This window comes from Chionomys nivalis, chromosome 3, assembly GCF_950005125.1.
Source record: "Chionomys nivalis chromosome 3, mChiNiv1.1, whole genome shotgun sequence".
Taxonomy (NCBI): Eukaryota; Metazoa; Chordata; class Mammalia; order Rodentia; family Cricetidae; genus Chionomys; species Chionomys nivalis.
In genome coordinates, this window is record NC_080088.1 from 30,522,025 (window position 1) to 30,544,574 (window position 22,550).

Below are 22,550 nucleotides of genomic sequence, written 5' to 3' on the forward strand. Positions count from 1 at the left end.
TGCTACATATTGATCTCCACTTTAAATAATTAAAGAGACATCATCTGAACACAATATTCATGTGTTTGGAATCATTTACCCATGATTTCTAAGCTGCAGTTGTATACTTGGCAGGGAATGAAAAATAAAGTATAAGTATAATTTTATAATCAATAATTTTATGCAGACTCAGACTTACATATCAGTGTCATCTTGAGGACTAAAATCCTATATCTAGAAAATATCCATTTTGTTTTATTAAAAGAATGAATCATATTCATAGAGCTTATATGATACAGAGAAAAATATCAATAATCTTTTTTCTTTTCTTTTTTTAAAGAAACTCATTATTCATCTGAGTAGCTAATATCTTTAGTCACAAAGTAAACCAAAAATGCATATTTTAAATGCAAAATTAAATAATTACTTTCCTTTCTCCTTAATAATTAATACAGCCTTAAAAAATAACTGGTGAGACGTCTCAGCCCATACAGTTGCTAGTGTTATTTGTTGTTGTTTTTGTTTTAAAAGCTTTAAAAAAAATAAAAAATAAAACTTTAGGATCTAAATCAATCCCAGAAACCCACAGAGTGGAAGGAAAAGACTGACTCTGGCAAGGTGACCTCTGTCTTCAAACTTGCAGTGTGGTACATGCCCCCTGCTTCCAACTGAATGTATTGCAAATGAATAAATATGAGCAATAAAATGAAAATTCATCATTTTTAGTAGAAAAATATAAAAAGGCCATAACATTTAGAGTAGAAGTAAGTGCTTCTCTGCCAGAGAAAAGAATATGGGCATATGAGAGAGAATAATGTTTAGTAAAAGTGCAAATCAACAAAAGATGACTAGGCATTTCAACATTTACAGGGCAGAAATAAAAGAGAATTGTCACCTTTTATAAAGTTTTATAAAAACTTTAATGAATTCTTTGAAAATTTTCAACGAAATTCTTGATTGTATGCTCAACTTTCACAATGATTCAAGTGCAAGATTGAAATCTTTTATTCAGAGTTAATAATTAAGTAGAAACCAATTCTATTTTCTGAGAATGTAACCGAGTCATTTGACTTTTTTTGATAGTTCCCTGTTATATAAGAGTAGTTTCATTAGTAAGCGTGAGATCATTGTAACATGAAAAGGACTGTGAGATCTCTTTGGCCTGTCTCACCTTGCACCACCTCCAGTTGCCTCTTATTCATGAATCGCATTCTATTTAGGTTTCTTTTGTTGTGAGTATGTATGTTTGGTTTCTGTTTAGTTCCTTCAAACATAGGCCAGATTTGTCTCTGATTCAGAGACCTTTACTTGGAGCTTCTGGTGGAACACTGAAACTTTCCCCCATTCCTGCCCTAGAACTATTTTGAAATTGCTGACTTTTTCTTGAAAGCAGGTAACAGTTGAAATGTTATGATCACTCAACTGAGTGTTTCTTTTTGCATTTGACCTCTTAAATTTCCTGTCTCTCTTTCTTCTTAAGCTCTAAATGCAGAAGTATCATTTCTAGTTGATTTATTTAAGTCACACCCATGAAGGTACATTGCCAGAATCAATCACAGATTTATTAAACAAATTCATAATATTAAAGTACATTTTATAGGAAAAAAGTCCATTAATATATGAAATGTGTGTATTTAGAGTTCAGATGGCTGGTGTGGATTGAATTTATTCATTATAACATGTTTGATATATTTTCTAAGCACTTTATTATAATTTCTAAACTTTTCATAATTCATAATTTATGAAAATATAATTCAAATGCAAATATAAGGAATCTTTAACACATAAATAGCTATACAGAATGTGTAAATGCAGTTACTTTTATTTTCTACAGAGAATAATAAAGACTATATTAATACAGAGGTAATGTCAATATTACATCTTTTTTTCAGAAATGTAATATATGCCAATTCAATAAAATAATAATTCTTAAATATAGATGCTAATTAATGTAAATCAGTAACTAGCATTTAAAATCAGGCTATAAATTAATTAAATCTGATAAACTTTGGTTTCCATTTAAAATAAAGAAAAACAGTAACAAAGTCAGGTTGAAAGCCTAATATATTTGTACTTATAGATTATTTTGCCATGCATTTGTACATTAGTTGTATATTATTAATTAATATTTTAATAATTTTTGAGTTATTTACTTGCACTTTTAAATTTTTCTCCTAGATGTATAACTAGCAATGAAAATTTATATTGTATTTGATATTTAAAATTTATTAAATTTAGTATTATTTATCATTTCTTACTATAAGAACCTTCTCAGACATATCTTTTTAACAGATTTATAGATAGATAGATAGATAGATAGATAGATAGATAGATAGATAGATGTATATAGATATATAGATACAGCCAACCTTACTATCCTTTAGACTCTGATTAAATTTCTCCTATAGGAAGTACAATTTTAAATGATTATATCACACCCATTTTTTTTTCTCCAGAAAATTATTTTTGTCCTCCACTCCATCACTGACCCTGATTTGAGAAGAGGGCCACCTTTCCAGAGTGTTTCGTTCAGGATGACATGACAGTTTTTGACTTAGTTTCATGGTTGAGCTCCAATGTGAACTGGCCAATCATTATGGCCAAACATCTCTTCTCTCTGGAAGGCTGCCTCTCAAATGTATATCAGTTAGCATGTGAAGTTACTACGTTGTAAGTCTTGTTCATTCCGCATGAAACAGTATTCTTAAAAGTAAATGTGGGGAATTATCAGCCTAGATTTTGCTTGAAAAATCAAATGCACTCCTTTAATTAATTATACTTTGTATAAGAGAGACAGTTCAAAAACATTTGAAAGAATGGTTTAAATATCTACAAATTAATAAAATTAAAATTCAGTGTAAGGTTATTATACCAAATTTCTGTTTATTTTGAGCTTAAATACATCTGTGCATGCTCCAAATCCTTAAATATGTTTGTATGTAATTAAGCTTGTATTTGTTTTGCTCTTGGACCTGGTAATAATTTTTAAAAATATAAACTAAAATTAAGGAAAATTTCCTTGTATAGATATAACTATAAACATACTAAAATTTTAAATAGTCAAGTATATTGAAATACATGTTAACGAACTATATACAAGAAGATAACCCATTCACATAAAACATTCATTTGGAATGGATAAGCACTCTCTAAAAATTAAGCAATTCTAAATTAAGAATATATGAATTTAGTGATAAAACTGACTATTATAAAAATAATGAAAAAAGCTAAAAAAATCAGTTAATGTAGAAAGAACACTTTTGCTGGGAATATTCTATTAAAGAAGGTTACAGTATATAATATGTAGTTTACTGGATCACCTCTTAAGCATCATTGTATGGATAAATTGTGGACGTGTTTCTCCATAAGCCCTGTGGTTTGTTATGGATAACAGAAACTTACTTTACGTTCTGGAAAAGAGAAAGACAAGGAATTTTTAGGGAAAAAAATATGATTTTGTTGGTCAGGAGCTGCGGGTGCCACTGTAAATCTGAAAGAGCCTTTTGTCATGGATCAGAAGCCAGCAAAGACTGAGGGCCAAGTTTGGGGTATGCAAGAGCTTCTGCTGCCTGGGTTGGTATCAGAGTGCTATGCTCACAATAGACACCGTGGACACCAGGATCTGGTCTACAGGATCGTAACTCCCGAAGCTGCCAGGTTGGCACTGTTTTGCTTCAATATCAGGAAGAGAAAGTCCTTCCAACCTTTCCTGGCCTTGCAAGACCCAGTGCCCGCCAGCTTTGTCTTTTCTCAGCTTTGGTCTGGCAGTTGTAATGGAACACAGGTCTCCAATGTGCATCCTGTCTCTATGGAAACTGGCAGGCTGTATCAGTCTGATGGCCATGCTCCACAGTGGCTGGGCTGAGGGAGATGGCACAGAAGGTAGAGACCAGGTGTTATACTCTAAAAGAAAAGTTGAGTCCAAAAAAAAAAAAAAAAGAAAAAGAAAAAGAAAGAAAGAAAAGGAAGTAGATTCAAAAAAAGGGATATTATTTGGTATAGTCAATTTTTTTTAGGAAATTCTTAAAATTTAGAATGTAGAAAATAAGACAGAAAAGATGACCAGTAATTTCTAAGTAAGTCTGTGAAAGAACAGAGCTATTCCAAAAGTAGAACTAATTTGCTCTTAGTTATCAGTCTCAATTTTTTTTTCCAATTTCCCTTCTCACATGATGCTGCATTCATCGCTATTCTCTTGAGAATTTTAAGCATGTGTTAATGGCATTTGTGCTTTGCAATCTAATAGGCTTTAGTATGCAATACATGTTTCAGTTCGCACAACTACTGAGCCACAACTTTCACATTAAAAGGTTATTTGTTTGGAATGCCTTTGGTAATTTAGTGGAAGTAATAACATGCTGTATTTTTAGACTCTAATTTAGGCAACATGAATGATCTTGAACTTTGTAAGATGCATGTTCTTTACTTAAGTACTCCCAAAGTAGTTGATAGAAGAGATAATAGAGATAGACAACAAGGGAGGAAAGAAAAGGTTGAAGGAATAAGGGGGGGGGGGGGGGGAGATGAACAGACAGAGTCTATTCTCGGACACAAAAGCACACTAAGTAATAACCAATCAGTATTGCACATCATTTTAAAATGTGCAGCCTATTTCTTTCAATTACTGTTGGCCTTCATATTTCACAACACTTAGATATGTTACATATGTTCATTTTGCATTTAATAAAAAAGAACCTCAACACAAACATGTATTTTGCATATAAATACTGTTCTTCAGTGAAAACAAAAATATTTTTAAGTTCTCTGAAACATTATGTGTGATATTTGACTCAGGCTGAAATACATTTGGAGAATTAGATAATTCTGCAGCTAAACTTAGCAGCTTTAACAACATGGAACCACACTCAAAAATAGAGAGTAAAATTCCATACCACTGTTTAACTCAGGAGGCTTTGACACATTTTTGTTGGAAAACTGGGTGTCTTGATATTCTCCTGTCTGGTTTGTTTTCCATTACATTTTTTTAAAAAAATTCTGAACCATTCTTTCAAAGAGTCTTTCTCATTTTCAGGTAGATAAATAATAATTATAAGCTGTTGTCAATTAGTCCACAAAATTTCTCCATTTGTCCTTTAAAAATTACTGACTGTAACTTATTCCCTCTCAGCAGAACAGAGCCTCAGCTTCAGTGTGTCTGGCTAGGACTATATCAGGTGACCATTGCTCTCAGAGAGGAAGCAGTCATGCACAGTTACACTAGGCACAGCTGTGGTTTATGCTTCATTGTTAGTTCAGAAAGAGATGGAGAAAACCATCGTTAACACTCATGCATTGAAGAGATAGCAAAGTTTGAAATTCGTTGTTGCTGGACATTCAGTCATATTTGGGGACCAATGCTAAAACATGTATCTTTATCTGCTTTCAGTGCTACTCCTGCTTTTGCTTATTGCTTTATTGTTCTCATGGTCCATTCCAGTCTCTCATGAATTGCCGATGTTCTTTACTTAAGAAATGGCTACTTTGTGTGATACTGTCCTAGATAATTTTGTGATATAACAGTAAAGGCACATTCAAAGTTTGTGGGTGAAGGATGGCTGTTAAAGAATTTAAGTGTCAATGGGAGGAAAGGTTCAGTTTGCTTCTTTTTTAGTTTGAGATTCCCTAATTATACAGATGGAATCACTGGAGAAATCAAAAACTAGAGGCACTACTTGTTCTGCTATATAAATATTTTTTAGCACTCCAATATGTACATTATTTCCTTTATGTTTCTCTCTTAGTTATATATTATCAATTTATATCTGTATAAATGTGAAAGTTTATAACCACAGATGTTAAATTGACGTAAACTGGAAATTGAGCACCTCAACCTCAGTAGACAATGAGTAGAGGGTATATTCGAGCCTGTATCAAAACGTTGTATTAGACTGATGATGGGTAAGAAGAAAAAAATAAGTTAAAAACCTGTGCAGCTGTTGCAACCAGAGACATAAATGATAACTTTCTGTGGTTCACTGTAAATATTTAACAACTTTCTCTGAAGGGAAAATCATTGGCCTATAGTGTTTGCCAATTTCCATGAAGAAAATACTCCCTCTGCGATCAATTTTGAGCTACCAGTTATGTCACTGAGTATAAGAAGGCTAGAGTTTCATCCAATGGAATCTCAGACGTTGCACACATTACGCTTAAACTGAATTTCAAATGCACTTTCTCTTATTGAAAAGAGTTGCGAGGGTAAGCATGTGCCTTCACAATGCTTGGCTGCAAATGACACTTCTTAATATCACAGTTACAGAAGCACAGTTATATTCAGATTCTTTTATAACAGTCTATGATTAAACAAATAGTGATGAAAAGAGAAGGCAAGCTTTGAAACTCTTGTTTCTGTCATTTCTGGTTGTTGGAGAGGGCACATGTCTAAAGGTTTCTGTGCCGAGTGCCATGATTTTCAAGATGGAGATGATGAAGAGATGAACTCTGCAGATTAAATCATTAATACACCAAATGCACCTAGTATTATGTCTTCATTTATAGCACAATGAGCATAATCCCTTAAATTCCCTGCATGTTTTATAACTTTTGGCAGTGTTTGATAGGTCAGGCGAGATAACAAAGAAAAGGAATTCAAAAGGGTGTTGATACAAGAGAAAAGGAAAAGAATTTCCTAATCAAAGAAATCCATCCATCCAACAAAGCTGAAATATGACCCTGTTCACTTAATAGCTAAGTAATGATGAACTTTTTTTATCATTTTCTAATGTATACATTTTGTACAATATATTTCTACCAGTTCCTGCCCATTTGGGGTCTCAAATAGTATTAGGTGTATCTGTTCTCAACCACTACTTTTATATTCTTCATATACTCCTAATACTGTTTCAAAAAGAACTAAAGAGTTTTTGTTGTATTTCGCTAATGTGTGATTTGTTATATATTTCCACTTATTTTAGTGAAATAGAAGCCTATACTTTTATACCTTTATATAAGCCTGAACAAATTTAGCACACCTGAGTTACATTTGGGTCATTCTACTCTCACAAACTATAATGAAAATACAGGCCAGTGTTTTAAGGAAATATATTCACTTTGAATATGGCTATCTCCTTGGGAGATTCCCTTTGAAATACAGTGTTCTAAGTAGGATAACTGTGGCCCTGGTAAGATACCCTTCTACCAAATGCTTTTTTACAGTATTTTTCTTTATTGAAAATAGATTTCTTCTCATACAGTATATTCTGATTATAGTTTCCCCTCCTCTACTCCTCTCTTTTCTTTCCCACCTCTCCTCCCCTCTGGATCGTCTCCCTTTCTGTCTCTCATTAGAAAAGAACAGGCTTCTAAGATATAACACCTGAACATTACAAAATATATAATAATAATAAGAAAAACTATCATACCAAAGTTGGACACAACAACGCAACTTGAGGAAGAGTATGAAGCTCAGGCACAAGAGTCAGAGACCTACTAATTTTCACAGTCAGGAATCCCATAAAAATACTATGCAAATAACTATAATACAAATGCAGAGGACCTGGTATGGACTCATGTAGGCCCTTGCTTGCTGTGTCAGTCTCTCTGAGCTGATATGTATCTTGCTTAGTTGATTCAGAGAACCATGTTCCTCTGGTGTCCTCCATCCCAAATGGCTCTTACATTCTTTCTGCTTCCCCATCTGTGGAATTCCCTGAGCCCCAAGAGGAGGCATTTGATAGAGACTTCCAACATAGATCCTCTCTCTGTGCCATATTTGTCCCTGGGTCTCTGTATCTATTTTCATTGCTGCTGAAGGAAGCCTCTCTGATGATGAATGTATAAGGCACTGATCTATGACCATGCCAGACTATCCTTAGGAATCATTTTATTGATCTTTATTTTCTTGTTTGGTTTTATCCTAGGTCTCTGTGCTATCTTCTCTTTACTTCTTGGTTACTCAAGCAGTGTTAGGTACAGGTTCTTACTCATGGAGTGGACATAATTAAATTTGAACTAATCAAATCAGACCTTCACTGGCTACTTCCACAATTGCCCTAGCACATTATGCAGGCAGGACAAATTGTAAGCCAAAGGTTTTGTAGTTGGGTTGGTGTCCATGTTTCTCTATTGGTAACCTGCAGAGTGCCTTCCCAAACCAAACAATGCCTGATGATGCTAAGGTAATGGGATGTGTTAGGGGAAGGAAGGTTAGGGGAGGTCTTTGTGATTCCATGGGAGTAGCTTCAGCCAGGAAAGGGCAGCCACAGTAATTTTCCTGTTACAGAATTTAGGTTGAGATTGGAGTAATGCAATCTCAGGAGGAGAAGTGTGGATCTGCCTACTCCCTAATTATTGCTATGGGAGGTGCAACCCTTGGCTTAGCAGGAATGCCTTTGGGGGTTGGAGGATGGAATAGAGCCAAGAGTTGGGGAAGGAAAGTTAGAAAGGGATGGTCTTTTGGATCCACATATGAGGGCAGGAGAGATAGACAGTTGCAGCTGGGTTCTTTTGAGTACTAGGTATGATACTGGGGGATTACATTTCTGGGGATAGAAAAGAGAAGAAAGAAAGACTGTAAGCAACCTGTGTGTTTTTAAGGCAGGCGGGCATAGACTGAGGCTACCAAACTTTTAATTGATTTAGAATTGAGGAAGGGAAAAGATACTTTTACAAATAATAATATGAATTCGATCAGAGAGAGGAGTTAGTAAATTGCAAACAAAAGTTTCCTGGAAAATGTTTGCTTCTAAGCTTGCTGAGCAAATCCAAGCCAGCACACTGAACCCAAGGTTTCTTCTTCCTTCCCATCAGCTTTTGTCAGGGTTGAAGTTACCTTGCTGATTCATTAACGAACTTCTCTTTCTTATTCGTATTCCAAATGTGGATTCCTGAGAGACAAGGAAGCAGAATATCCCACATGATATGTACATAATAAATGAACTGAAAAGACATCTCTAATTTGATGTGATATGACATTTTCGGATTGAGAAAACTCCTTCAGGAAGACATCCTGAGATTGAAAGGCAAAGCTGAGCCATGAGGAGTTGAAGAGAAAGGTCCCAGCCACACAGTCTTCTCTCCTGCTCAGAAACAGCAATAAATGGCAATGCAGGCCTCTGAGAAGAAGTCTGACTGCTTGCTACACAGGCTATTAAATTGATTTTGGAAACCACATATCCTAAGGGTATTTAGGATTAGTTGATCTCCACATGAGTTTTCTCTCTATTGGGAAAGCTAAATTCTTTGACTTCAAGGATTTTTATGCTGCAAGAGTTAGGGAACTGGAATCTTACTACCTTAAAGCCAGAAACCTTAAAGGGAGATGTTGGAGGGACATTGTCCTCATGTCTGCCCTTGAAGGTCCTGATGCAGATGTACTGACATTCATCAATATCTAGAGGTAAATAATCCTAAAATTTTCTCCTTTTTTCTTTTTTTTTTTTTTTGGTGGGTCAGTAAGTGAATATTAAAATAGTGATTAAAATTAGTTTCTTGTATAGCACAGAAGTATTAAGTACAGTAAATACTGGCATTTCTCTTATCCAATTTTACAACTTAAACTTCATTATAAAAATGATTATTGATTTTTCTCCTTTGGTGGTGAATTCACATTTCCTCAAACAGTTACACATCTCTTCTGACCCAGCAGCCTTTGGGAAAGAGAAGAAAAAATGTTAAACTTTCAGAATCAACTTCAAATGGTTCATTGACTTTGTTTCACCACGGGGGAAAAAAAAATCACTTAACCTCCCTGTGTCAGTTTACCCATCTGTGAAATGAGAAGGCTAATATTTTCTTGTGGGGATGTTCTGAAAATTATTTTGCAAATGTAGTAGATAAAATTGTAGCAAGCATCACTGCCTTTTCTCCTGAATTCTTTGAAGAGGCCGACAGTGTTATTTATGCATTTGTTGATAGTCGGAGTATCATCTGGGTGAACCATGTATATTTATCAGCAGTTGTGAGCTTTATTATATTGAAGGAACACCTCTTCCTGGATTGTCCAATTTATGCATGACATTAACAGCAGGGAACCTACGACAAAAAAAAAAGTGAAACCTTACTGAGCTCCATGTTTAGGAGCTGATAATTTCAGGCAAGTAGTCCCACTCTGTATATGATTTCATGTTGGTCTGGGTGTGTTTTGGTTTTTGTCCCACCTCATTTTACACGATTGATAGTTCTCTGAACTCCTTGCTAATGGTCATCTCTGACATGAAGGCAAGGCACACCACATTAGGGTTCCTGTTGACTTTCAAGTAAACCATCAAAGAATATTTTATATAAAACTCAGATGTCAATTTTAAAATCCATCTCAAAGATTAAAGGGAGGTGTCCTAGGGAGTCATCATGGTGACTCGAAGGGGCTGGCATTAAGAAGGGAAAGCTCCTGATAAAAGATTTTAATACTCGAAAGTCTTAATTATGTAATGTGGTCATGAACCTCTGTTCTTGTGTCATTTAAGGCTGGAAAGAAATGTTTCCCTTTAGGCCCTTCTGTGTCTGCTGGTGCCAATCAACAGGCTTCTTGGTAATAAACTTCTTTATGCCAATGACTCCCATGTAACTTCAAGTGGTACTTGGAGTAATGACAGAATCATTACAAACTAAAGAAGTAAAGGGAATATATTTCACGGGTATGATTAAGCCATCCTAATGCCCTTGAATATGTAAATTATTTTTGACTTATCGAGCTAACCTGCTCACGTAATCGTATTTTAACCTGGCTCTAGAAAGGCATTTTTACCTCTGTGAATGTTTGTTATCAGACTTGACAGAGTTTATCTTCAGAACATCACACGAAGATAAAATGAATTTACTGTTTGTGCATGTAGAGCTAAAATGTATATATTGTGTGTGTGTGTGCATGCAGTAGCCTTGTTTAAATTATTAGAAGTGTATTTTTAAATAAATTTATCTCAGATTACATTAATAATGGAAACGATGCATATAAAAATAAAAAACGTGGTTATATCTGACACTATCCAAGTTGATGATTCATTTAAGAATTTATGAAGATGTATTCCTCTGATTATATAGACAATTATGGAAACATGAGCAAGACAGTTATAAATATTTGCTGAATTACCACCAGATACACACACACATATGTGAGGTGTGTAGAGTTGTTGTTCTTGCTGCTGCTCTTCAGGCTAACCTCAAACTCCGGGAATGCAGGGGCGTCTTCAGCTTCCTGAATCGTTACAACTCCAGGTGCATGCCACCAGACTAGGCTTTTGAAATCTATTTCAATGACTATTCCATAGGATGGACATTCTTTATAAAATAGTTGCATAGTTTTGCCAACATTCTGCATTTCAGAAAACATAAAACCGTTTTATAAGGATTCCCTGTGAAGTGGGATTCAGTTTTCATTTACTTTATCATAAATTCACTCTAATGTTCTAGTTTTTGTATATTATGTGGTTTTTTTCCGCATTATAGAAAACTACCATGTAAGTGTTTTGTGTGTTTCCTATACTTCTGCTAAGACTTTAATTTATGCAACATCATTGCCTGACTTACCTTCAGTGACGGCTCCATCTAACACCACATACTCAATTTTAGGCCAAAAGAAAATAAAGGTTATTGTGTTACTATTGGAATATGTCTCCATGTGTGCCTAGGAGGGGAACATATTCTGAGAAATAAAAGGAAATGCAAAGGAACCTTAATGGTACACCACTAGGGTGGTCTTAAGTATTTTAAATGTCTTTTCCATCTTTTTAATGTGTAATTTTATTGGTTTAAATCTTATTTTGAGTAAAGCCTGATGTTCAGTGTAGATCTTGGGAAGTTTATCATTTTATAACTTTCATTTAATCAACATTCTTTTTAATCTCCTTTTAGGCAGCCAAGGGCAGTTTCCACTAACTCAGAATGTAACGGTTGTTGAAGGCGGAACTGCAATTTTGACCTGCAGAGTTGATCAAAATGATAACACCTCCCTCCAGTGGTCAAATCCAGCTCAACAGACTCTGTACTTCGATGACAAGAAAGGTGAATACATTTTCTCAGAAATGTTTTAAACATGTTCTGAAATATTCTAATTATAATGAATTTATTTTCCTAAGATGATTCAAATTATTCCTTTTGATTACTAAACTGCTGCTGCTTGTACTTAAACATGATAAATATTAAATACTTTAGTTTGCAAGTCATAAACACCGAAGATAACCTGTGTCAACTTTCTAATAAAATAAACAGCTTCAATTCTATTGGAAAGTGCTTTTCCTGCTCGATCCTTGTAGCCATTTTCTCATTATACCCTTCACTTTGGGAGCTCTCTTGTCTACAGAGTGAATTCTTATTACCTATTGAGTAATATACTGCTATTTTTATGATCCTAATTTTATGTCGTTAAAGGACGCTTTTATTTGGTGAAGTTTTATTTTATAGATTTCTTCTCATCAATTGAAAGAGCAAGGAAAAACTGTGAAAATGACTTATGTATTGAGCATCAATATGTGTGTTTAACAAACTGATTAAAACAGGTTCATTAAGAACCTGTATTTATCTGTGCCTAGGAATAAGATATATTTGGACTCCTTAATTAATTAAGGTATCTAATTAGATAAAACATAGATTATGGTTTAAATGTTTAGTGGTGAAGAAGTCCACACACTACCACTCAAGCAAACATCAAATAATATATGTCAAATTGTTAATGCTTAATTCACTATTATAACAATAGACGAAATAGTGATTTCAGGAAATGTAATAATGTGGAAATGTAATATAATATGGAAACATTTATAAGTAAATTTGCATCATAAAACAGAAAATATTATTTAGGTATTACATATAAAATATTTTTACATCTTATATGCTTAATTTTTTTAGACAAAAATAAGGCAAACTAAATTCACCTTAATTTTTAAATATTAACATTTTGACCGTGAATTTATATATAGGTGGCCTTTTTCCCTCTTTAATGTTAACAACTGAAAATGAATTCTGCAGGTTTTTAAATATATAATGAAACACTGGTTATATATATATATATATATATATACACACATATATATATATATATATATATATTTAAGTTTAAACACAGTGAAGGTCTCTGCATAACATCGGTTAGAGAACAGACAAATGAGAGTCTCTACCTTCATGCACAGGCTGGAAATATGACTCAGTGTATATTGCTCTTCAAAAATCCCAATCTGAAAATCTCCAGAGAAAGAGAAATGATAAGGTAGATGAATGGATATTTTGAATTTTGTTTTGAGAAACTAGTTCATGTGGTTGTGGAGGAAGTCAGGCTTAAAATATTTATGTGCTAGCTAGGTAGCTAGATACCCAAGGGATTGTTCCACTAACAGCCTATGCCTAAAAGTAGAACTGCCTGCCCAACAGGGGTCCTCAGAATTTCTCTCAAGGACTCCAAAAGAATGAATGAGCCCACTGTATTCTATATTAATAAAATATTGCAATACTGGCTTTAGAGATTAGCTATACGGTAACACATAAACTAGTGTTTTACCAATCATTGGAGGACAATAATTTCTGCTTTCTGTGAGGTATGCATTTCAGGATAACCACTGAATGGACCTAGCTGTGAATAGTGACAAATGATGCATACTCTAGTCCCTTGACAATAATAGTTTTGCTTTCTGAGGTTTCCGTTATAGGAATTCTTTACTTGCATAGTATGCCTTTATACAGTTTTTATACAATCATACTTTGTATTTCATAGTTATGTACATTTTAGGACAAAGCTAAAATATATGAATGTAGCATTACTTCTTTTTCTTTCCTTGTATTAAACAATATTGCCTAGAAGTGCATTTTCTATGGGTGTATTATGTGTTGTATGCTTACTCTTACCTGGATATGTGTGTATGTGTCTGTCTGTGTGTGTGTGTGTATACATGCATCTTCAAGCATGTTTAAAATCCACAGGAAAACTTCAAGTGCCTTATTGAGGAGCACTGTCATCTTATTTTGAGACAGGACTTCTCAGTGACTTAGAACTCACTGAATAGATTAGTCTGGCTGACCAGTGAGCTGGTGACATACACTTGTCTCTTCTCCAGTACTTGAATTAGAAGAAGGGCACCACCACAACAGTTTATTTAGATGGTTTCTAGGGATTAAACTCAAGTTATTAAGCTAGCAAGGGAAGCTACTTTATCAACTTAACCATTTCTCAGACAGTAATTTTTGAATGTATAAAATACTATCAAAGAGAAATTTGTCAGAATCAACAACTGTGGATAAAATAACATTAGATCACCCTATTGTTGTACGTTCATCATGTTGTATGCTAACAAGCTCTACCTTTAAATGGATCCTATACTTTTTCAGGAGATCTTTGAAAGTGTGTTTATGGTTGACATCTAGAATTAAGAGGTCACTTCCTAAGGCACAAAGACAAAATCTATATTAACTGCCCTTGCCTCCCATTCTGTGTTGCTATAGGTTATCTTTTATAGAACATCTATAGCTGGAATTGATTCTGAGTATTTCAAGCTAATGCATATTTCCTGTCATAAACAGAGCAGCTTGTAATACAGTATCTGCCAAGAGGGCAACTCTTACTCTGGTTATTAATTATGCAGTCAGGAAATCAGAGTATATTTGCATTGTCTACCAATATATTCCTGCATCTTTGGACTTTTTGTAAAAGACCTAATGCATCTATTCCTGGTAATTCCTGAAGTATGCACTTGTTTAACTGTTCCTTTTCTCAATCAGAGTTTACAGTTACATCGCAAAACCCCACTCCTCCACTCCCCGCTGCCTCCATCACACCTCTCTCATTGTCTAACAGGAGATACTATGGTGGAAAGAAGTTTGCAGAGAATCGCTTTTATGTGTACCAGTCTAGCATGGTCATTATCCTTACCTCTCAGTGATTCAGTTCTTGTATGATATCTTAACTGAGCAAATATCCAGCATAATGGTTCTCAACTAAAAGAATTTGAAAATGATGGTATTTTTGAAGGTTTCAAATTGCAGATTTCCCACCTTCTTTGTTTTGCATTTATCTATCTACTCTCATTTTTGAGACTTACCTTCAACCAACAAATATGCAAAGTTGTGACTGAGCTCAATGCAGAAGCCAACCCTGTGTCAGATACCACAGATGCTTCTTTTCAGTGCCCTTTATTATCCAGCTCTTACAAGTTGATTGTTACTACTAAAAGCTCAAGCATATCCCTGTTTTAAAGGATCTATATTAACACGACTCCTTTTTCTATAGCATATTGAATTGCCAGTGGTTCGTTCACAACAAAAACCATCTAGGATATATTTCAAGTTCAATTGTTCAAATGTAACATTTTCTAAAAACTTTAATGTTAGAAATGATGGTGAGAAACAACTGAAGGTGGGACCCTTTGAGCTAAAGAGGTCTGTATTCCCAAGAGTTCTGCATCCATAAACTGGGCTTTCTGTGCTGTTTTAGGTTACAGAAAACACTAAAAAGAAAGAGGAAGAAAGGGAAAGTTACAACAGGAAAAGGGGTGAGGGGAAGGAGGGGAAGGGGAGGAGGTGGGAGGAAATGGAAGTGTGGGGAAGGGAAGAACCAAAGATAGAGGGTCTGTTGGAGGGAAGAGGGGTTAATTATTCAAGAAAATGGACCAAGCATACTGCTAATATGACCTCTGAGAGGCACTCTGAGTACTCAGTTAAGCTACTTAGAAAGGGAAATTCTTATGTCCTTGATTGGGCTGAATGAAGAATTCAGGGTAGTGGTCAATTCTCCTCATTATTGGAGAAGCCTTGCTTCCTTAGAATTATGAGCTATAAGAAAGCATGTCTGATACTGGGCATGTTTTAACCAGCTAAAGTGTTAAGCAGGAGTCTGTCAAATGTGTGGGTCCAGAAACATATTTATGAAGGCACCTGTGGAAATTGAAGGTATTGGTTAACATGAATCTTACTTGGCCACACTTCTTATCAAAGTTAAATAAAAATTATCATCTTTCCTACATTTTGGCATGTTGATTGTGGTAAGTAATTTCCACAGCTACTAAGGGAAATGAGATATCCAAGAGCCAAGGAGAGTTGTTCCCAAACCTACAGCTAAGGAGAGGTGTGAAGGGATTTGAATCTTGACACTTTATCTTGGTTCTAACAGGAACTTCCTAGACTCGAGGATCTGGAGATAAAATCTTCGGGTCTTGTAACCCATCTGTTTCTCTTTGATTGTTGCAAACAAAGACTTATACACCCTGGTTGGATCTGCAGTGCCCATAAGGGCCGAGCATGACCTTAGACTCCTAGCACCTCCTCCTGGTGCTAGGATTGCAAATAGACATCATTGGGTCCCACATTCTGTCACTGTGGTTTTTTTTTTGTTTTGTTTTGTTTTTTGTTTTTGTTTTTGTTTTTGCCACCTACTTTTTCCTTGAAGAGAAGACTTTCCTTTAACACCGTTAAAATGCACATAGAGAGAGGTTTTGCAACAAATACTAAAATGAGCAATTACACAATAAGGAAAATGTCTTACACCTGAGCTGGACAATTCAGAAGCTACATGACAATATCAGTACTTAGACTCTTTTAAAATAAATAGATACTTATAATTCTACTGTTTAAGAATACTAGTCACATATAAAATGCTGCTACACAGCTGAGAGTTATTTTTTGGAAACATTCTCCTGGAAGTATATTTTTCTCTACCTTGCATAACCACCTTGCTGAATTATAGACATGGGTAGTAGAATAAGAAGCTGGCAAAGAAGAATCGCATGGCTGTCACAACACAAATATCAAAAGTTAAACAAGTAAAGAAATTGTGGTTGAAATCATAAGCCTGTAGACTATTAGGAAGTATTGATGGACACCTCTCCAAAGGTGATTAGATGTCAGATTGGAAGTGTAGTTTTAACAGGTTCCTAAGTGCTTTTGCACATACCCAAAGATAAGTCATTAAACTTTGAGGTAGAAATTCAATTATAACCTAACTCCTTTCTGAAGAGCTTATGGAGAAATCATTTTCTTTCATACTTAAGAACTTTGAAGATAAAAATGAAAAATCAAATCAGGAAGACCATGCCAGGGTCCACAAGGTATAGAGAAAACATTGGCACATGTGGCTCAGAGAATATTCACTTGTTAGGACTCTCTTCTTTCAATTATCACAGAGCTCATCTAAACTGTTCTAAATGGTAGATAAGCAGGCAGAATTGTTCAGGTATATAAAGACCAAGACAGAGATCATTTTTACTCCACTGAAATGTTCTTTGGTATTTGGCAATAGAAATTTTAAAAAAAATCAATTAGATCATAGTGTCTGTTCCTCACATGGCAATGTATAAAACAATTGAAGTAGCAAAAGCTGATCACTTAATTCTCAGAAAAGAACACTTCGATTAGTTCCTATTGACAACTATTTAGCAAACATCTCTAGGAATATATAGTGTGCACATCCCACAGCTACAACTCTGTGTGCTTAGATTTGTCTTCATATAAAAATGCAAACTATATTACTCTGATATTTTACTTTATCATATTTACTTTATCATTGTTACTTTATCATTTTTGCTAAATTCCAGGCAGGTGTGGTAGATTCCTTTATTCCCAGGATTTGGGAGGCAGACATAGGGGATCTCTGCACAAAGCAGCCAAATTATAAGCTCAGGACTCAAGAAGAGACTGTGTCTCAGTAAATAAAGTGTAATGATGTGGGAAGACACTAAACAAAGTGTCCTTCTTTCATAGTCACACATAGAAAGTATTCCCTATATGTGCATAAACATGCACACACTGGGGCATGCACACTTTATACATATACACATGTAAGAATATGGTCCAAAATTTTTACAAAATTCCTAAAGGAGTGAAAATAAAAATCTACCCCCTCAAAAAGCACCAAGTCACTGTGTTAATTAACCAATTATTCTGTTGATGATTTTACATTCATATTGAGAACAATGCAAAAGGAAGAACATGAATTAAGTTCCCTAAAACAAAAATGATAAGGAGAAGAAAAATGAGGTGAATTTTAAATGAAGGTAAGCTTCTCATGGCTCCATACCAGTCAGTGACACTTCACAGTGTCTATCTGTGCACCTGGTATCAATCAATGTGACAAGCTTTAAAATATTAAAGATGAGCAGAAAGCAAAGCAGGTATCGAGGTGGAGAGTATTAAATTTCCTCTTGCTTTCTTCAAAAATACCACGTATTTTCTTTGTTCACAGTAATACACAGTTACTATTGTTCTCTTGTATTTACCTAATTCTTATGTAATTGTTAAATAGCCTTCAATATAGTTAGCATTTCTTACCTCAATCACAGTCTTCAACCATAGGTTCAGAAGGCGTTTCCATGTTTTGCATAAAAAGACCCTTGAGTATTTGAAGACTGTAAATAGTAACCTTATGTAGGTTACTTTGTGAAATGACAAGTCGTTAATTTCTCTTGCCTAGTATGTATGATATGGAGTTGCCAAAAAGGCTTCCTTTTGTTGCCTTCATTTAGTCTTGATCATTTTATTTTTTCTGGCAGAAATAGTAATTTATTGTAGGACACTACTCAAAAGACACCTTCTTTGTAGTTGATCTCTTCAGTGTACCACCCTCCTCAACCCTACCACACCACAATAACTTCACATTAATTAGAAAATCTTGTAGCAAAAATATAGATATTAATCAAAAGGAATCGGGTTTACATTTGGAAAATAGTATTAATTTTGAGTTAAATAGAATGCACAAATTATATATGGAGAGACAAACTGCTCAAGGCCATTGCCAAAGAGGAAGAAACACCAGGGTTTAGCAACAGTGGGAAATGCTCCTCCCTGTGGCCTAAAACAGAAGCAAAGGGACGGACTTCTGGCAGCAGAGTGGAAAGATGCGAGTTGTATCTCCTGTTCTTCTGACTCTGATCTATCAGTGTCTTTCCTGGATGCACACAAATGTAAACTGCATGTCAAGGCTTCCTGAATACAGTATTCCACAAAGCAAAGGACAGGAAGGAGGATTTACAGAAAGTAAGATGCCTAATACATAGTGCAAATAAATCCAATATAACATTGGATTGCCCTTTGCTCACAACTGCCTCCAGCTACACTGCTTCTTTAGAGGGAACAACAAGTTGCTATAACAAAATTACATTCTGAAAAATTAATTTGATGAAATGCCGTTCTCCAGAATTGTGATGTAGATGTTAAGCTTCCATTTCTGTTTGTGGTGACACCATTTACATTAATACATGGAAATTGTTCAGTTGTACAGTATGTAATTATTACCTCTACTTCTTTTTGATTATATGGCTTGAGTGAAACATTCACAGGAAACATATCAACATTCTTGTGACTGCTAAGCTATAAGAACATCAACACTGGAAATTTGATATTACATGTGCATAACTGAATGCTTCCATTTTGGGACATTTCAGAATTCCTCAGACTTTTATATACTTAACATTTTATAACTGCTATTTTTTATATTGAAAAATTCTGTAATGTCTTTCAAAATGTTTTATTTGAAAATTAATATTCTCTGTAAATAAACCAAATATTAGAGCCTTGGGATGGTTTCAATGAGAATGGCCTCATAAGTTCATTTGGATGCTTTATACCTCATTACTGGGATGTTTTTTTTAGCTGTCATCTTGTTGGAGGTTGTGTAGTCTAAAGTGCCGTGTGTGTGTGTGTGTGTGTGTTTGTTCTTTAGTGCCAACTTGTCATATTCATCTTTATAAAAATAGTGAAGTGGTTCAGTGTGTTCAGACTGATGTTGAGGTCTTTAATCCATTTGGACTTGAGTTTTGTGCATGGCGATAGATATGGATCTATATTCATTCTTCTACAGGTTGACAACCAGTTCTGCCAGCACCATTTGTTGAAGATGCTTTCTTTCTTCCATTGAATACTTTAGCTCCTTTATCAAAAATCAGGTGTTCATAGGTTTGTGGGTTAAAATCAGGGTCTTCTACTCGATTCCATTAATCGACTTCTCTGTTTTTATGCCAATACCAAGCTGTTTTCAATATTGAAGCTCTGTAATAGAGTTTGAAGTCAGGGATCGTAATGCCTCCAGAAGTTCCTTTATTATATAAGATTGTTTTGGCTATCCTGTTTTTTTTTGTTGTTGTTGTTGTTGTTTTTCCATATAAAACTGATTAATGTCGTCTCAAGATCTGTGAAGAATTTAATGGGATTTTAATGGGAATTGCATTGAATCTACAAATTGCCCTTGGTAGAATTGCCATTTTTATTTACTATGTTGATCCTCCCAATCCAAGAGCAAAGGAGATCCTTCCATTTTCTGGTATCCTCCTCAATTTCTTTCTTCAAAGACTTAAAGTTCTTGTCAAATAGATCCTTCACTTCCTTGGTTAGAGTTACCCCAAGATATTTTATGGCTATCATGAAGGATGATGCTTCTCTGATTTCCCTCTCTGCTTCCTTATCCTTTGTGCATAGGAGGGCAACTGATTTTTTGGAATTGATCTTGTATCCTGCCATGCTACTAAATGTGTTTATCAGCTGTAGGAGTTCTTTGCTGGAGTTTTTAGGGTCGCTTATGTACACTATCATATCATCTGCAAATAATGAAAGTTTAACTTCTTCCTTTCCAATTTGAATCCCTTTGATCCCCTTATGTTGTCTTATTGCTATCGCTAGAATTTCAAGCACTATATTGAAGAGGTATGGAGAGAGTGGACAGCCTTGTCGTGTTCCTGATTTTAGTGGGATGGCTTTGAGTTTCTCTTCATTTAATTTGATGTTAGCTGTTGGCTTGCTATAAATAGCTTTTATTATAGTTAGGTACGACCCTTGTATCCCTAATCTCTCTAAGACCTTTATCATAAAGGGATGTTGAATTTTGTCAAGTGCTTTTTCAGCATCTAATGAAATGATCATATGGTTTTTTTCTTTCAGTTTATTTATATGATGGATTACATTGATAGATTTTCGTATGTTGAACCAGCCCTGCATCCCTGGGATGAAGCCTACTTGATCATAATGGATAATTTTTCTAATGTGTTCTTGGATTCGGTTTGCCAGTATTTTATTGAGGATTTTCGCATCGATGTTCATGAGTGAGATTGGCCTGTAGTTCTCTTTCTTGTTCTCTATGCAAGCAGAATCATTCCTTTTGTGATTCCAACCACAAACAGTTCTCTAGATAGTTGGAATGCGGGGCAGGTTCCACTAACAGATAACTCTCAAGATAGTTGGTTGTGGGGTGGGCTCTGCCAACAAACAGTTCTCAATACAGTTGGGGTGTGGGGCTCTCTGCAAACATCCCCAGGACAATGGTCCCTGCCTTCATCCCTGGAAAATGGCTCCTGACAGGAAGGCCCAGCCCACTACATGTGGTGCCTTTCCTGGGATGGTGTACCTGGGATATGTAGGAAAGTTGACTGAGAATGAGGCAGAAAGAGGGAGCCAGTCAGCCATGCTCTTCTATAGTTCTTGCTCTGTTGCAAGGAGGGGACCGCCTGCTATACCACTGCTCCAGGGTCCCTGCCTTGAGTTCCTGCCCCAACTTCCCTCAATGGTTGTTATCTAGAAGAGTAAGATACAATAAACATTCCTCCCTGAATTGCCTTTGGTCATCTTCTTAATCAAAATAACCAAAAGAAAGGGAAAATAGGTAAAACAACAAGGAACCTGAAGAGAAGCAGTTTACTTAATGACCCCGAAGACAACAGATTAAGGAAGTAGCAGAAAAAAAAGCATTGAAATAATGAATTTATTAACATTTTAATTTCTTTTTTCTTGATCTTTGAACAACTCCCTGTATTTGGTGATATTTGGATTGAAGAGTATTTATGAGAAGCAGTGAAAGGCAGGATGAGAGCAAACACTGTTCTTGCAATGGCAAATCCCCAAAATGTTTGCCATTCTTATTCTTCTTTTTTAAACATTTTAGCAAATACATAATAACAATAATAAATCAATACAGCTGTAGCTCTCTACATATATCATGGTTCCTCATATGTTCATAGAATAAGTTTTTCTTAACATTTATTTGCACGTTTTCCACCCACCTACCACTGCTAAATTCTTTATAACCAGATAGGAAGCCTTCAAATTCTTTACCAAGAAAAGAAGTAACATAGGCTGAGATTAAAGGCTTAGACACGGGGGATGCTGTAAGGAAAGGGGCATCTTTTTACAGGTCATCAGAGTAGGAGGAAGAAGAAGGTCAGCCTTCTTCCCACAATGGTGGACCTGAGTCCTTCATCACATCTTTAAGCTATTGTGGGTGTGAGCCATCCATTTCTTTGCTAATAGGTTAATTCAAGTGTCTCCTTATCATTGAGAAAAACAAGAACAATCATAGACAAGGCCAAGCAGCCCTAACCCTAGTTCTCCTTAGCTCAATCCAGCATCTGAGCAGGAAACAGAAAAGAAGGAAGCCATTTATTCTCCATTGCACATGAAATGATGTGTATGGTTTATACTCCAGATATTGTGTAATGGACTGTTTTTACTTTTTTGCCCTTATCTGAGTAGAGGCAAAACTATAGATCTGTGATAATGACTAAGACACAATAATCTCATTCATGAAGATTTTACAAAACTCTGTGGGCCATTGTTCAGTGAAACATAATGTACATTCAAAACTGTAACTTAGATGAATTACTAGATAGACAAATAAAAACATGCTACACTAAGTTAATACAGGAAAAAATAGTCTTTCGTTATTTTGTAATTACAAA

The 22,550-nt window shown here is 35.1% G+C and overlaps 1 protein-coding gene across 1 annotated transcript in view; it reads left to right on the top strand.

The window, feature by feature from the left end:
- The window catches only part of Cadm2 (cell adhesion molecule 2), a gene marked incomplete at its 5' end in the record, with an annotated part of 279,743 nt that overhangs the window by 64,524 nt on the left and 192,669 nt on the right, over window positions 1–22,550 (top strand). Inside the window, one exon of the mRNA XM_057763908.1 lies at window positions 11,767–11,916. Coding sequence (XP_057619891.1) covers window positions 11,767–11,916 — 150 coding nt within the window. The remainder of the gene's footprint in view (window positions 1–11,766; window positions 11,917–22,550) is intronic.